Source organism: Pseudopipra pipra, chromosome 2 (genome assembly GCF_036250125.1).
Source record: "Pseudopipra pipra isolate bDixPip1 chromosome 2, bDixPip1.hap1, whole genome shotgun sequence".
NCBI classification, from domain to species: Eukaryota; Metazoa; Chordata; class Aves; order Passeriformes; family Pipridae; genus Pseudopipra; species Pseudopipra pipra.
In genome coordinates this window covers 27929158-27947007 of record NC_087550.1, presented here as the reverse complement: position 1 = coordinate 27947007, position 17850 = coordinate 27929158, and the positions used below count along the sequence as shown (strand labels likewise).

At 36.9% G+C, this 17850-nt stretch overlaps 1 protein-coding gene across 6 annotated transcripts in view; it reads left to right on the top strand.

Moving 5' to 3' along the window:
* KPNA1 (karyopherin subunit alpha 1) overlaps positions 1-17850 on the top strand; it is a 51148-nt gene that overhangs the window by 3822 nt on the left and 29476 nt on the right. For 2 of the 6 annotated variants that reach the window (XM_064644581.1, XM_064644587.1), the window contains exons 2-6: positions 8495-8628; positions 10102-10209; positions 11929-12028; positions 12549-12643; positions 15939-16070. In XM_064644581.1, the coding sequence (XP_064500651.1) occupies positions 8500-8628; positions 10102-10209; positions 11929-12028; positions 12549-12643; positions 15939-16070 (564 nt within the window). In that variant the 5' untranslated portion in view covers positions 8495-8499. Of the gene's footprint in view, positions 1-1317; positions 1337-3970; positions 4018-8000; positions 8122-8494; positions 8629-10101; positions 10210-11928; positions 12029-12548; positions 12644-15938; positions 16071-17850 lie in introns of those variants that run through there. The other 4 variants (XM_064644583.1, XM_064644585.1, XM_064644584.1 and 1 more) reach the window with 4 other exon arrangements.

The following is a 17850-nucleotide window of genomic DNA, read 5'->3' as shown; positions in this document are numbered from 1 at the left end:
CCATAAAAGAAATAATCTGACTAAACATCCTGAATGTATTTATCTCCAAACAACGCATTATATGACTACCAAATTTAGTGCTATGGTTATACTTGAAAGCAAATTCACCAGCTGAATTATGAAAATGTCATTTTGGCAAACAAGCCTGCTACTGGTGACACACAAACTGCAATGTACCTGTAAGTAAAGTCAGGTAATAATATTGTGATTATTAGATTGTTGTGGGTTTTGTCTGAAGTAGGGTGAGATTGCCTCTTAAAAGATACAAGGATTCCTTGTAGAACTTCTACATGATCCCTTCTTCAACTGGCCTGTGTGTTCCTGTTCTACCTTTTTTTTTTTTGTTGAGAAGTGATCAGAAAGGAGAAAGATGTGTCTCTCTGTGCTGCATCTTGGATTCAAGAGCTTTTGGTAGGAGGGGTACTAGGGAGGAAAAATGAGCATAACCAAGCTTTAAGGTGCCTAGGGGTTATTTCTTGATGTGGCTGATGCATCATTGCTATATGACTCTTGGTTGCTGATGTCCAAAGTTAGTATGAAATCAGTATAATTTTAACTTACCGTTATTCTGTGGGTTTGCACACGCCTTGCATAGTGCTGAGTCACAGCAAATAATACAATTGTTGCAGGCAAATTTGTCATCACGGGAAGGATAAGGTAGCTTTGGTTTCTGTACCTTCTGATATTCCCAACTCCACAAAAAAGTTGCTTGAAACTACAAAGTCAACTTAATTAATAATTTAGTTTATTTTTAACCCAGTTTGTTTTAAAGTGTTAGGGATTTCTTTTTTTCATGATGTGAAATGCTGAAAGGTGCACTCTTGTTCTCTCGTAAGGAATGTTCAGGGTGTTAGCAATTTTAGGGTGATCTTTTTTCTGACAGATGATGACTGTCAAATGTTGTTTTTAAAACAGTCTCTTTTTCAGATATGACCTTACAGAAAATACATTGTTGGCCAGCTCATTCTGTAAGTGCAGGGAGGATAAGCTGTAATCTTAATCAAAATACAAATGTATCTCTGCTTTAAAAGAAAAACAGATTACATTACACAGGAATAATCACTTCTGTTGTTTCATGTAGATGGGCACATTAACGTGAGGTTATTTTTTTAATGTTAGTGTAATCCTGTGCGGCTGAAAAGTTTAATTCCCCATCACTAGCTGCTTTGTTTTATGACTTGTGGGAACTTTTTGGTTGCAGGTTGATTGTGGACTGTAGAAAACAGAAACCTCATAGAAATGAGGTTTTTTTCATTTAAACAGATTTATTGTGCTGCATTGTCTTTGAATGCAGTAAAGGAGTTTTGCATTTTCAACTCAAATCAGAAAGTCTCAGGTAACAAATTTGAAGAAGTTTTCATTTTAAGTTGACCTGGCTTTGACAGTCAGGTTTTTTTTGCCCTCTTGCTCAAGTTAAAAGCTTTCTGGAACTTGGAAAGGTGTATCTGCTGCCTTGTTAAGTCAAAGTGGACCTTTAAAAAATGGGACTCAAAACATGTTGGAAATGTCTTTATGATAGAAAATGTATAGTGAAGTGCTGGATGTACTGTGTGTAATCTTTTATTGGGGGGGGTGTCCTCTCCTTCCACTAAATATTGTAAATGTATTACTGCTTAATGTCGTCATCAGTGTTTCTTCAAAAAAGAAAGAAAAAGTGCATAATCCTCAAGCTTTTAAAAATTAAGTGTCTGTTTATGTGGCTGTCAGTGTGCTTAGGTAGTAGTACAGGCTGATGTGTCAGATCAGTTTCTGAGACAGCACCAAGTGTCAAGTAATTCTATTTCTGTTAGTGGTTGTTTTTTGCTGCAACCAGAAATATGCTTCCTTGTTTTTTTGTTTTGACTGTGGGTTTTTTTTAGTGTAAAGAAGATCAGGGACCTGGCAAGCTGATATTGGCCTGATTTTAAGCACATGTCTTAATAAATACCTATTTTTGTAAGCACAGAAAATTTTTCTGAATGTTACCTGGGAGTATAATTGTTTTACCCTTCAAGATTAGTAATTCTGCAGAAATACCTTTGATATGGTGTCTTATTTTAACCACGTTTTCATCTTGTCAAGATGAGGTGTCAACATGGGACATCCCTGCAGACTTGACATCAGGTGGCCTTGACGTTGTTCAGGCAACACAGTCTATTTTTTCTCCATTTTTTTTGTTTGCTTTTGAGCAACAGTCAATGTTGAGGTTTGTAATTGGTCTGTAGTATCACATTCCATATTGTGCAGTGTTGTTTCTTTTCAAGCCTTGTATGAATTGTTTTGAGATTATTCTCATTATTAAGCAGGTACCAGTCCAACTTGCCAAGTGACCTAAAGCTAAATTAGCTGTAAATTAGGTGGGTTAATACTTGTTTGCTCTTTGACAGGTTTATAAAAGTGCTAGAACAGCAACAGTTGTGAATTAAGGCCTACTATTGGGCAGGGAAAAACGCTAGGAGGACTAGGAAGCCTGCATTTGACAAATATGGAGATGGGCAGTAGTTCCACGAAGAAGTCCCCTTCTTGTTTCCAGTTTTTGACAGAAAGTCCCTTCAAGTCTAAACCCTGTTTCAAGGCTATATGTTTTATCCATGTTTTGCTACAACTCTTGGGTTAAAGGAGTTGAAGCTCTTTTAATCCTCTGGCCTTTTGCATAGCAGAAGGTGGTGGTTTCATTTCTTCTCCATCATTCTCCTGTGATGGTTGCCCTAGGAGTGTGGGTCCCTGCTGTTCTGCTGCTGCAGCTTCCATAAACCACAGAAAATGAAATTCACACAATTTTGTTTCCTTTTAAGTGCCAGGATTTGATATATCATCAGTGAAACTTACTTTGCAAGTCTTTACAAATACTGTAACTGTTAATTTTATGGTGCCTGTAAGACATGTTTCCCCATCCCATTTTACAACTAGAGAAGGTTAAGCATAGGTTTGAGAAATGGCTGTGCTTGAATAACAGCTTTTTGTAGATGAGATGATTAAATATCCTTCCCTCTAGATGTCCTGAGCTTTACAGGAACCTGAAGCCATTTGAAATTAGAAAATAATACCTGTCCCTCTGGTAATATCGGTGTTTCTACTGATGGGCATTCCAATAGACCCCTCTAATCCAGTATGTTTTGGTCAAATAATTTTGGAAAAGAAGCAGATACATCCTCACCAGAATGTTAATCTGGCTGAGCTGGTTTTTCAAACAACAGGAGGTGACAGTGAAGAGTGAAGTCAGTCTGCTGTTTTTCTTTTAATTTCTTTTTTCCCCTCAGATAGCACTGTCAACAACAGTATGGAGACTTGGTGGATGTGTACATAGGATTTTGCTCTGGAAGTTTTTCCTGGGAAATAGCATGAATCCCAGATGATATTTTTTATCATTCTATGCACTGTATTATTCATGGTTCTATTATGAAGACCTTTCATTGTCTGTCACCTCCAAGAAATCTGTTTACTTCCACAAGATTTAAGTAGTTCTGTTAGCATTCTGATCTGTTGCCTTTGAATTGCTAAAAAGCAAATTAGAAGGACTATCTAAAATCTGTGCTTCATGGGAAAAAAAAACAAACACATTTGTGGCCAAAATGTTGAATTTGTAGAGAGTGTGCTGATGAGAGCAAAGAATGATCAAGTGCTACTTTCAAGTTAGTTTCTTTAAATTGGATAGGTTTTCTAGTCTCACACTAAAGAGTGTCAGAGGGTGATGCATCCTGTAATCACACCTCAGTGAATTGGTCAAACATCTGTCCAGGCTGTGCTGTAGGTATTTGGCATTATGTCAAGAAGCATGATTGTGATGTAACTTCTCCAGGAAGTGTAGAGTCCCATGGCAGAGCCAATACACAAGCTAAAATCTCCTTGGAAATAAAGGTGTTTGTACATTGATTACCTTGAGTGATTCCAGCTTCTCTCATTGCTTAGAGTTCTGTCCTGGCAGTGCCATTTCCAGCATGGCTTGTCCTTTCAGGGTTGTTTCCCTCTCTCTTTGGCAGGAATCAAAAGGAGAGACAGCAGTTTGACAGCACACCAGAGCTCACAAGTCTGCCTCCAGTGAGTCCTTTCCTTTTGTCAACTGCTCTGTTAGTTAGGAAATGTACACTGATATTATGGAAGATCATGGATGTTTAGATACTTTTTTTTCCACACTGTTTCTCTTCAACCTCCTTCTCTGCCTTAAGTTTCAAGTCTTCTGCTTCCGTTATACTCCTATTAGAAGGTAGAATGTCTTATATAGGTTTGCTATTCCCACTCCTACTTCCAAAGAAGGAAAGTTTGTCTCCAGCAGTCTTTAATATCAGCAGTGTATTTCATAATCTTGGTTTCAGCTCTATGTACATGGTGTATATGTTACTCTTACATATAAAAAATGTACATGGTGTATATGTTACTCTTACATATAAAAAAATATATGTGGTTATATATACTATTACACAGGTCTTGATTTGTAAGGGCTTTATTTTTACATCTCGGTACCTCTGACGTGTGGAATATCCAAGAGTATTAGTCACATGGCATTCCTTCTGGCAAAGCTCTTAAGTCTAGTGACAGTGATATCTGATTTAAGAAGGCAAGGAGTTCATTTTTGTTCCTATATAGATGATTGCTTGGGATAAGGTAGGTCATGGCAGTAAGTGACTCTGTGTTTCCCGGTGCTTCTGAATTTCTTTTACTTGATGAGCAAGGAGAAATGCAGTACTTTTTATTTCCCCCAGAAGTGTGTGCTTGGAACACATTGACATTTGGTAGGGTTCTTGTCTTAATCAGCAAAAAAATTGGGATCATATTTTCCTTAGAGAAATGCAAACATTCAGGAATAGACAGAGTTTAATTTTACTAATTTTTTTTTTTTTTAATAGTAGCCAAACTGAGGAGGAGAAACTGTCATATGGAGTTTGAGTGGTATTGCACAAAAGCCTGAAAATACACCATGAAAGTTCCTTACCAGGTCTCCAGAGGTTTTTATCTGTAGCCAGGAGTATAAAAAATGTGGACAATACTGTGCTATCTTTAGGAAAGAAAAGATGTGTAGAACATTTCCATGACAACCACCACAGATTTTCACCAGAAGTAGCATTAATTTTGACAATGCAGAGAAAATCTAGAGTTTGCTGTTTGCTACATGGGTGAACTTAGTGACCACTGAAAGATTTTCAGCTAAGTCACAACAAAGCTGCTGAAGGCCAATTTGAAGTTGGTTTGCTTCTGTTGCTTAGTGTGGGGGAAAGGCTGCATCCTGAAAAATAGAGGAGGAGATTTATAGCAAACAATCCTTGGATGACTGTAACAACTAACATAGAATTGTTGTATTTTCAGTCCTGAAAAGCCATTGTGTGCTCACACACTTGAGTAGGTCTGAAGATGTTAGCAGCATGTGTGGGCTAGATGGAATCCCTGATGGGGTCATTGAATTTTTCATCAGTAGTCAGGAAACCAGTAAAAGAATGGTGAAGAAATAATTGATTTTAAGATTTATTCAGGACATAAAAGCTACTTTTAGAAAATAACTATGGATTTAATAGTTATACAGGTTAGATTGGCAGGTATGTAAAATGGATTTGTGGCTATGTGCTGGGATTTTGCTTATTTACTACCAGTGAGGGCCTGCTATAAAATAAATTATTGAACTAATTGCTAGTGGAATTGGTAACTTCTCAGTGGTGGAGGGAGTTTAATTTTTTCACCTTTAATAAAAGAAACTCTTCCCAGTCATTTGGTGGCAGGCATTTGTACTCCCAGGTAAAACCCAATATACTATTTTGAAAGGATTTTAAGTGTACAGTTTACTCAGAAGATAGAGGAAGGGGTTAGTCAGCAAAATGAGCTGTCTTGAAAGTCAGAAATGAGCATAGCCAAAAGTTGTGGCTAAAGCTTGTAAAGGGTGTAAGAAGTAGAAGATAATTCTTGTGAAACTGTTGGGTAGAGGGGTTGAGGTAAAATCAGAGAGAGAATTCAAGTAAATCCTGTGTCTGTGTTTTCAATAAATGAAACAATGACATAAGGTACAGCAGGAGTGAGCTAATAGAACTCTGAAAGGAAAATGGAAATTATTACCTTAAAGTCAGAAGCAAAATTAATCAAAAGAAAATTAATATGCAAGTTGGGAGATGAGGGGAAACTAGTTAAAAAAATACAGTAAGGAAGAATACACTAAAGAAACATTTATGATGAAGTTGGTACTGTCATTGAAATTTTGAAACAGTAGAACATTATATGGAGAGGCTGCATAATAGAAGTTGGATGAATTTCAGTATTAAGGGATGAAGATGTTCCCTGTCAAGGATTTATTGAGATTAAGAACTTGTAGGGGTTGAAAGTGAAGATGTGAAAGGACCACAGGAATTTATCAAAGTCCTGAAATCCCAAATAAAGGCAAATACAATCTTGTGAGTTTGGGAAGACAGGTTTCAGGCAAAAGTGGAGAATTATTAATAACGTTGTGGAGGGCCCGAGATCTTGTTTGGAATGTGGCCTGTGCCCGTGTTTGTTCATGTTCAGAGGCAGAATGACTGGAGTGTCTGCAAAGCTGTTTTTCTGTTTGGCATGTCCTTTTAGCTCATGGTTGTCCATCTGGTGTTTCAGTTCATCTTGCTAATTCTAAAATACACCAAATGTTTTATTCAAAATATTTTAGGAACAAAAGAAATTCTGAGTACTTGTTAGCCTGAACTTCTTTTTACAGTTAAAATTCAGGGCTTCTTCAGATAGTATGTAAGTTTAATATACAGGTAGTAGTCACTTGAACTAAAAATGGGAAGAGAATGTAGTTGCCAAGCATACTGTAAGAAACACAAACACTTAAAGCACAAACATGTAAAGACAGGAAGAAGGGAGTCTCAAAGATGTTAAGAATGATGTAGGGAACTTCTGTCATTCTGAGATTTATCTTTTTGTAGTACCTTTATTAAAAAAAAAAAAGTAATTTCCAGAACAGCCTTTTCAGCAAAATTAGGCTGCTGAATTACCTACCTGTATGCTCAGGTTTTTATGTTGCATTTGGTGCAAATTGTGACTGACTGATAATCAATATAGTAGTTTGTGTTCCTGAACAGTTTTTTAAATTTCAGTTGTCAGAATACAATAACTCTTGAAGTGATGCCCAAAATGTTTTCTGTTAAAGTAAGTTCTGATCGTCAGAATTCTTCAAATTGATTGTCAGATAGCAACAACTTAAAAAGAGGCTCTAACAAGAAGCACATTTGAGTATCCTCTTTATTTTTTATTCTCTTAAAATTCTTTGTGCTAACTGAAAGAAGAGGAGGTTAGAGCAGACTTGATTTGATGTATTTTTAATAGGAAACCTTAGCTGTTGAGAGTCTGTATACATTCATGTTGCTCCATTTTAAAGTAAAAAGTGCACAGGAGATCATTTATCATCTGGTGATGCTGGGCTTATGGTATTTGAGATATTGTATTTTATACAATGCGTTAGGGCATTTCAAAGAGAGCTTTAAAGCCTTGTGGAGTAACTTTATGTATAGTGTAGCTCCCTAAATTTTGTGTTACAGATAGTTACAATGTATTGAAGATCGTGCATCTCTATGAAGATGCATGGAAATCCCGACATGTTGAGAATTTGATTCCCAACCCCTTTTGTATTTAAGGGGGTGATGTAAGGAGAGAAGTAGCAGCAGAATGGAGCACTAAGAGTAAAGACTTGATCCACAGCCCATTGATTTCGGGGGGATGTGTTCCTTCCACACAGTATTATACTTACTGTTTTATGCTAAGTAACTCCAAAGTGTGGTGATGTACATGTGAAAATTTTCATGGGTAGTTAAAAATGCTGATCCACTGAGTTACGTAAGACAGATGGTACTTGGAAAGCATGGACTGAAAAAAGGCCCCTCTACATAAACAGTGACAGGATTAGAGACTGGGGGTGGGGAGGAAGGGAACAATAGCACTGCTTTCTTTGCAGAACAGAGCATTTTCAATGGTTAAACCATCCTCATCTAAAATCTTTCTTTTCATTTCCATTTCCTTGTAGGCCTTGTCTGGATAGAAAGAACACAGGGTTTCTTCAACAGGGTTTTGTTAAATTTACTTAAAGTGTTTATTTGAAGTTCAAAAAAAAAGCCCCTCTACTGACTGGCAAAGTAAATCAAGCTAAAAAGCACCTAAGACACCTTTACTTCTGAGTGAAGACAGGGGTATGTAAGTAGTTTGGCTAATTCTCTGTGTGGAGAATTGCTAAAAATCAGTCGTGCAGTTTTCTTTTTAGCCCAGGCTATATACTTTGCCTTATAGACCTCAGTTCTTTCTTAATAAAATATTTCACTTACTCGCTGCAGCCTCAGAGAATAAAATATAAGTTTGTTCGACCGATGTGAAGAACTGGCACACCAAAGTGACAATTCTGTGAAATTTTGCTTTACACCTTCTAAACTGTTGGAAGTTAGGTGATGGGATATAGGGAGGCAGTGGCTGGAAATTCATGGCTACAGATTTTAAGGAGTGGAGACCGAATATGAAATGATGTGTTGAAGAGTAATTTTTTCCGTCTTCTCTTTTTATTTGTATTGTGAAGGAATCATGACGACCTCAGGAAAAGAGAATTTCCGACTGAAGAGCTACAAGAACAAATCTCTGAACCCCGACGAGATGCGTCGCAGGCGGGAGGAAGAGGGTCTTCAGCTGCGGAAGCAAAAGAGAGAAGAGCAGGTAATGCACGGCAGTTGTGGTAACTGGGGCCAGTCCTGAAACAGTCTTGTCTTGCATTGTCTTTGGCTTTTGCTTCTCCCAAGCCCTTTCTTAGTTGTTCCTGCCCTCAAAGTTCATAGGTAGTCAGTCTGAAATCAGAATCGCTTGCAGACTTTACTGCCTCTTCTGCAGGCCCTACGAGACTCAGAGTGACTGCTCCTCATTCACTTAAGTGCAGGGTTGGCCAGAGCAGCCTAAAGATTTCACAGAACTGACTGACCTTGCACTGAAGATGATTGAGGAACTCCTATTTTGTTCTTTGTTTGTTTATTTATTTTCCTCTGAGTTGTGGTGGCTCTAATCTGTTCAAAGAGTGGTAAGCTGAGGTGAGATGGAACAAAACATTACAGCTAGAATAGAAGGATGAAAAGATACGACCAAGTCCTTAGAAGTTGCAGTAATGGTTTTCTTGAGGGAAGAAATAATTTGTTGACCTGGTTCTTCTCAGGTTGTTGTCTTGAAGTTTCAATTAATTTTTTTGTTTGGTGGGGTTTCTTGTTTTTTTTGTGTTTTTTTTAGCTGAACAACATCACAAAAACAACCTCGGGCCTCTGAATTTTCTTATAACTTGACAATGTATAAATTTTGGTTTAAGATTATATTTTTGGACATTTGTTGAGCTTAAGTGGGCACATCATACAGTAGTTTAGTAGGAAAAGCATTCCATAGGAATGCTTATCACTGACCTGGAGTTGCTGTACACTTAGCAGTTTTGCATACAGTGTCCTACCTACCTTCTCTGGAGAAAAGACTAGCGGTAGGTCCGTGTTAGGGCTCTGCTTTGCCTGTCTGCAGTGGTGCAAATCTGACATGGCTTAATGCTGGAGTCCTCCCTCCTGTGCTCAACAGCACCCTCAAAGCCATCTTCTTACTGCTAATGTTCCTTCCAATGAGACAGCTGGATTAAGGAGAGAAGCTGTAGCCTCTCTAGCTCTCCTCATGACATCTCTTAACTGGGTACCTTCTCTAAGTCATAGCAACCAAATTCTGCTCATCCCAGTGTATATCAATGCTATGTGTGATCATCCTCCAGAGCCTTCTCTTTGCTGCTGTATCTCTCTTATCAGAACCTCTGCAGGTGTTCTATAAAGATCTGTAATACAGAGCAATTTGTCAGGTCTCTGAGCCCCAGAACTTCTACAAGAAAGCAATTGTCTGGAAGCTGGAGATGCTTGTAGGTAGAGGTGGATGGTGAAGAAGAGAAGGGAACATCAGTGAAAGTTTTTCAGAAATGTTAGGAACCAATCTTTTAGCATTGTTTTTTTTCATTTACTCCACTGCTAAAACTTTCTCCATGTACTGTCAGGTGAAGTCCTGTAGCCAGCATCTAAGCTTCTTTCATGTAATAGCATGTGTAATTTTTATTGCAGCCTAACATGATGTGCTGTGCACGTATTGGCTGTATAATATGTATGAAACACTTTTTCTCTTTAGTTGTTTAAACGCCGAAATGTTGCAACGGCTGAGGAAGAAGCGGAGGAGGAAGTAATGTCAGATGGTGGCTTCCACGAGGCTCAGATGAACAACATGGAGATGACTTCTGTAAGTGACGAGAAAGGAATACAGTCTTTTTTGTTGAAACTGGGCAGGTCTGCTGTGCAGTGACTTGAGGGGAATGGAATTCCAGAAGAATGTGAAAAATGCATTCAAAGAGCTTATGGACAGCTCTGAAACATCTGTCTCAGTGAACTGCCCTGAAACAGATTACATGAGAGAAAAATGTTATGGATAGGGTGAGTGGTTGTTCAGAGGATGTGTGCTCAAGAAAATTAAATAAAACATCATTGTCCTGGCAGGCTGATTACTGCCTGGTTCTGATGTTCACCATTATGGGTGATTTTATCAACTGTTGCCCAAAGTTCTTGGTTTCTTTTTAATCTGAAATTTATACTTGAAACATGAACATGCAAATCAGGCAGTGTGTTATTGCAGTTTACAAAGTTTAAAACGGGATCAATGGAAATCTTTCTTAACAGACATTCAAGTGGCACCACTTTTAACCAGGGTATTGGAAATACAGCTAGATATAGCTTATCTGTCTGCACAAGGCCATAAACTCCTTTACAAGCTAGAAAAAAAACCTCTCTCCTCGTTTCTTTACCACTGTTCTCTTCCTGAAAAGACAAATGGTAAGGTTTCCAGGCTATAACAGAGAGGTTTGAGAAAAGTACAGTCCTCACTTAAAAGGTTGACCACTGATCTTCACACTGTCTATACTGGGACTATGCAAGTGGTATTTTCATAGAAATCAGGCTGAGGTTTGTATTCTGTTGGTGGTTATATGGACCTTGAAAATTACCAAGAAACAGAGAAGTGCTTATAAACAATGTGGAAGTTCATTAATAGAATATAGTTTTACTCTTCAAGAATTTGTCTTAAAATATCAGACAAATCCTAAATACCATTGATTGTTTGTGTGGAAGCTTATATAGATAGTTAGGAAAGGATTCTGCTTAACTGAGATATTGCCATTATACAGTTTGCAGTGTTAAATATCATTAGTTTCAGGCCATTAATAGTTGGAGCAGTTAGCTGTTACAGACAAAGCTTAAGTATTTTCAGCACTGTCATCTATCTCCCTGTCTAAAGGTTGGGATCTGATTTAGATTAGAGTGGAAGAAAAAAATCTAACTTTTCTTATGTTTCTTTAAATACATGTGTGGTAAACAGAATGTCAGATCTTACCTTGCATAGGAAAGGTTGCTGATTTAATTAGCCATATTATTGGAAACCATTAGTATTATGGAAAATTTAATACTCTTACTTGATGATGATGACAAGCATTAGGTTTGGCAACTCTTCTGGAAATGACAGGTCCTGTACATTTTGGCGTAACAGAATAAGTCAAAATTTACATGGTAGAAAAATCTAAACAATAACACAGTCAAAGTGGTGTTCTTGCAAAAGAGTAATTCCAATTCCAATTTAAACTACCTTCTGTTGAACCTGACAATTTTACATTTATTTTAAAGGAGGGGAGAGAATACCAGTAAACGATTCTGGAGAGTAATTTTTTTACCATATCTTGAGTAAAATTTGAATTTTGGCTTCCAGTAAAAAATGTTGCTCTTGAAATTATGCTGCTTACGTAGATGTACCTTCCTTGTCTATAATGGTCTTACCTAGGTTTTTACCCAATAAGAGATTAACTTGATACTGGTTTAACATATGTAATAACCTGTTTACCGCTAATCCCAGATTTTTTTTCCCCCCCTTTTGCTCTCTTATCACTGTCATTCTGTTTCTGCATGTGAACCCTAGAGTGCAGTCATCACCTCTGATATGATTGAGATGATTTTCTCCAATAGTCCAGAACAGCAGCTTTCAGCCACCCAGAAGTTCCGAAAGCTCCTTTCTAAAGGTAAGGAAATTACGTGGAGAAAAATGTAGAAGCCTCCCTGGTACATGTTTTTACTTTGACAGCAATAAGGATTGAATTTCACACTGAAATTTCTGGGTCAAGGTCTGCTTTACAAACTGTCAGCTAGTTATAGTCACTTCTTGTCTTGAAATCTGTTTTAAGTGTTGCAGATGTGATATCTCCTCTTGAATGCAAGTTTGAATGTTGTAGGCAGTGTCTCTGTGGCTCAAATATGCTGATATACTGAGGTTTCTCTGCACACGAACTGCTGCTGTGAAGTTGATCTGCCTAAATTACTGAGTGCATTAGTGTTTTGAATCATGTTACCTCATTACCTTAAAATTCAGACTGAAGTTTTCTTATGTTGACAGATAGGAATCCGATGCCTTTTAGTAAAGTATTGTAGAAAAAGAACACACTCTCAAAGAAGAGCAGTCAGTATTTAGTGGATATTATTATGATGCAGTAATTTGAGAACTTCCCTACAAAGAAATCTAACTTTACTTTTTATTTTAAACAGAACCAAATCCCCCAATAGATGAAGTCATAAGCACACAAGGAGTGGTGGCCAGGTTTGTGGAGTTCCTCAAACGAAAAGAAAACTGTACATTACAGGTATATAAATATATTTGTCTTCCTAGATTGGGAAGGGATTTGGTGATGCAAATTAGAAAAAAAAAATCAGTGATTTGTTTAGCTGTACTACCTTTCTTTCTTCCCTATATTAAAAATGCTGTTTTATCTTTGGAGTTTCTGGCAAGACCTCTGGGGACAGGACAGGAGAGAGAGAGAGGTCTGAGATGCATTGTGTGATGGATAGGATGGGATCTGTGCACTTCAACAAAAACAGAGCTTGAAATTTGGAACTCAACAGTTAAAAAGCTTTGGGGCTTTTAATGTTTGTCTTTTTTTTTTTTTACTAGTTGAAGACAGTTTTAAATCTTTAGAATTATGACTTAAATTTTTGATTAATTTAAAAAACAGTTTAGAATTAGAATTACAATCTGTAATTATAAACATAGAAACTTTGAAACTTACTATGGTTTGAAAAACTGAATTGCATCTGCTACAATGGTGGTTAATTTTTCTTGGACCTTTGTCTCATTTTCAGCTGTCCTTTTTCCTGGCCAGAGTTGTTCTGGGCTAGTAGAAAGTGAAGAAAAACAAATCATCTAGTAAAACATGTTAATTTAACATGTAACCATTAAATACAACATATATGCTAGAATCAGTGTTGTTTCAAAATCCATAGGGCAACAGGTTTGTTAATGCCATGCAAAATCCAAATTTTGCAGATGGAGATATACAGAAAACTGATAGTTTTCTTACACATTAGAGAAATTGTTTATAGGTATTACTTTTCAGATTGATATCCACAGAATTCCAGAGGTCTGTTAGCTACCTTTGAGGAGTTTGTGGACAGTAACTAAGAGTATGTGTCAGATTTAAGCTGGTTAGTTTGCAATTCAGTGGAGAATTTGTAAGCTGTCTGATGTAAAAAAAATGGAATTATTTTTATCAGTTATAGGGGTTTAGCACAGAACCTAAGACAGGCAAATAAATGGAAGCAATTCTTGTGGCCTTATTTGTGTAACCTATATTGATTTTTACATGGAAATAGGAAAAATCAGTCAGTGGAAACTTGCAAGTTTGTCCTTTGAAGAATTTTTAAGAAAGTAGCGAAAATATAAGTGAATTTGTTGCTCTTGATATTTCATTCAACCTGGGTAATTTTTCTTCATCTTGCCAAATCTCTACCTGCTTGGCAATTCAGGGTCTGTATGTGGAATTTTTACTGTGATCAGTTAGGAAGTTCCTCTTGTCTTCACTTTTTATTGTTTGTATTGTTTCCAAAAATATTCCTTTGACCTTGGTATTCTAGGAATTCCTGACTGTAGCCTAGCTGTAGAAGGAAAGGACTTTCAACTCATTCTGAAATAGTGAAGTAGGAAGTATAGCTACTTGTATAGTGGATTGAATATGGAAACTTCTGTGTTAATGAACTTGAATGTTTATGGGATTTTATGCTCCATTTTCTTTGCTGTTGTCAATGGAATATCCTGTAAAAACTAGGCTTCTGATATCAGTGGTAGGAAGGCCTAATTTATTAGGAATTCCTCTGTCCTGTTTTTACTCAAGGTGAATTCAAGGCTTAAAAAAGCTCCCCTCTTCTCTATGGTCACTTACTCAATACATGAACAAATACATTTGTTTCATGTGGAAAATATTGTTGTGATGAGGGGGAGAAATCTTAAAAAAGAACAATACTACACAGATACCTTTACCATTTGCATGTGACTCTTCCTTGGTTCCCACATCCTGGAGAGTCAGGTGTCCACAGAGAGGGAGGACCTGTCAGTCACCTTTCCATGACTTATACTGGAGACAGTGTGAGTCTCCAAGCTGTGCGTAGTTCAAGCTGGTGGCTTCCATTAGGAAGCCTAAGGGCAAGTTCTAAAATATGAGTAAGAAACCTCTGTGGTTGAAAGATGACTAATAGTTGTGTTACACTCTATCTCAATACACTGGATACGCACTTCAGGGAAAGTAAAATTACAGGAAAACAAGTACATTTTATGCTGGACTTAAACTCTGGCCTGAGTGTTTTGCTTCTAGTTCATTGACAATGGACCTTGCTGTTTTGACATTGTGTTTCAGCTTTATTTTGCAGGCCATTCTCTTTGTGTATTACAGTGAGGTATTTTGGAATTGTTTATTCTGATCATATCTTACTAGAAGATAATTTCTCCTGTAGCTGATCAGGAGGACATGATTAATTGTATTTTCAAAACTAAAGTCTTTAATAACACATAAAAATGAAAAGCCTTACAAGTCTAGGCTTAATTCTTGAGTTATTATTCAGGCCTATTTTCGAATTTGGTGCATCTCCTTAGCAGGAGTTGTTTTTATGATTAAACCCTAAATATAAGTCCTTGCTGCTCTTCAGAGATAGGTAGTTTTGGAAGATACAACAGGATTTTTAGTGGAATCCTTCCAGATCAGTATCAGTTAGTAATATCAAAATTGGTCATTTATAGCTTACAGCTTTCCATTTCTATTGTTTCTTGATGTTTGCCTTTTCATTCAGCTTTTCATAACCTTTTCATTCTATAGATTCTGAATGTATCTGATAAGATTTAAATTTGCTACTGTAGTGTACTGATTTTTGAACCAAAAGGATACAGAAATCTACCAAAGTCTGGATTTCTAGAATCTGTGTTTTCTTGGGCCTGTGTAAGGTAGTATTAAATTTGCATTTCATCTTAAAAAGTTAATGCTTTTGCAGGTAGAGATTAAAATAAAAATAAATTACAAAACCAATTAAAATATGCTAAGTGTTAATTCAGGATCTCAGTTTTGCTTCAAGTCTTGAAAAAAGCCATCGTACACTTAATAACGCTTGGCAGTGATACTGATCACCAGAGTTGGAGACAAGCACTTTGAATTTTTTTAGAAATCTCCTTTTTTTTTAATCTCCTTTGAGTCTTTTTTTTGCTTCATATCAATCAAGCTTTTTCAAACAATGTCTTTTCATGCATCTTCAGGAATTTCATTGGTGATTCAATGAATGCAGGTGTCATGCCACATGGGAAAGCACATTTTTTTGTGTATAGGCTCTTAGGCAGTAAGGAAAGGCAAAGGTAACATAAATGCATAGCAAAAAAAATATTTGAAAAGCCACAGCAAACCTGATGTTCTTGTAAGGAACTTCTGCAGTTTTTATTTCAAGTGATAGCGATAACTCTTAACACTATGATTCTGAATCTTACTTTGCAAATTGTCTGTTAATCAATAATATCTCACATTTTTCCTAAGCCAATTCTTTCTGTTTTTAAAAGGCATTTAGTCTTCATGTTTGGTGTAGCATAGAAAGTTCCTTGTAAACTGTCTTTTGTATTTTGTTTTCCAGTTTGAAGCTGCATGGGTGCTGACAAATATTGCCTCGGGAAATTCCCTTCAGACTCGAATAGTGATCCAAGCAGGAGCTGTCCCCATCTTCATAGAGCTGCTTAGTTCAGAGTTTGAAGATGTACAGGAACAGGTAAAGATTGAAAACAGTTTTGAATTTTGTGTGTGTATGTCTTGGTTTGTGGAGTTGGGGGATTTTTTTATTTGATTTTGTTTTGTTTATTTGAGTGTTGGTTTTTTGGTTTGGTTTGGGTTGGGTTTTTTTGTTTTGTTTTTTGGGGTTTTTTTGTGGTTTTGTTTGTTTGTTTGTTTTCCTTCCCCAGAAAGGAACAAGGCTATCCTGTAAGAAGGCCTTTAGAGAAAATGTAGTATTTGGCAGTTTTGCACAACAGTTCCTTTCTGCTTAGTGTGTGTTAAGATATCTAAGCAAGTATTGTATTTTCCTCTTTCTAGAAGTGATATATTTAACCACAGCTGATGGGGTAATGGGTTAGTATTCTAATCTCTAATGGGTTAGTATTTTTCTGTGTATTGAGGAATTCAGGGAGTCTTGTTTGAATAATTGCTTTAGAGATGGAAAGTTCACGCCTGTTTCTCCTGAAAATAAAGCATGAGTGGAAATTATAGTTTGTTCTCTAAGAAGAAAATCATAGTTTGTTCTCTAAGTTCGTTACAGCATAGATGGATATCCTTTAAGGCCCACAGGGATCAGTGTAAAGCACAGACCAAACATTTGATTCAGTAGTTTCCACATTAGGTCCATAACTTGTGTTTGAACAAGGGTGTATTTCAGACATATAGTCTTGCTTTGAAGACTTAGGGTGATGAAACATTAATGGTGTTAACAGATTTAGTTTCAGCCAATCTTAATCCCAAATTGAAAATAAGTACCTTTACTGTACAAATTTGGGTCCAGGTATTTGGTTTTTTTTTCGTTGTCTGCTCAGTTAGTTCTGTGTTTTTTCTTATAGCTTCTTGCAGGCCATAGCTTAAGCTTTACTTGAGCAAATGAACTTAAGTGCTGAATTCTCATATGAGAGTATTTTTGTGGTGTTTGTTTTGTTTTTTGGTGACCCTTTTCTGAATGCTCCTTTATTTCAATATCTTTTTGTGGTGGTGAAATTACAAGCACTGGATATTTCAGTAGCACTCTTTCAGCAATGCTGTTTGCAGGAATAGTACCTCATTTTCATTTCTACTTGATACTTTGGTGTGTAAATATCCAAGGTGTCTTTGTGGACTCTTAGCCACAGAAGCTGGCTGCGAGCTCAGGTTAAGCTGATTATTCCATATGATCCGTTGTTCTTTTCAGAGTCACTGACTTCCAGGGTTCAGTTCTCCATCCTGTAAGTGCGACCTCTATTCTCTGTTCCTGGATGTCTGACCTTGCATTTGGCTGTATTGAGATGCATGACTGGAGGAGTCCCGACTCATAAACATTGGATTGCTTTGTGTAACTTGCCTTTCTTTCTTATAGCTGGCTCAGAATGTACCACCTGTACTTCAGGGTCCCTAACTTTTTCCACAAGACAGATTTTTTTTTTCCTCAGTTGCTTCTAGCTTTCAAGTTCTTCCACTTTGCAACTTTCCATTTTCAGTGTTCTGTCTCAGGCTAAATTATTTTTGAAAAGGCTTTTTTAGGAGAAATTGAATTCAGTTGTTTGAGAAAATGTTAAAGAAAATAAGGGGTATTTTTGTGTCCATTTTTTTAGCTTTGAGTAAATGAATCTGCTGCTGTTGTAGAAATTAGAAATGTGATAGGGAGCTTGCTGAAATGGCACATAAATGCTATGTTCTACCCATGTGAAAATCCATCCATACTTAGCTATATGATGCCTTTTAGAGTTTGTTTTTTGAACTTGGTGGCATTACTTTCCAAATTGTATGGTAGGGGCTACTCTTATTTTTTATTT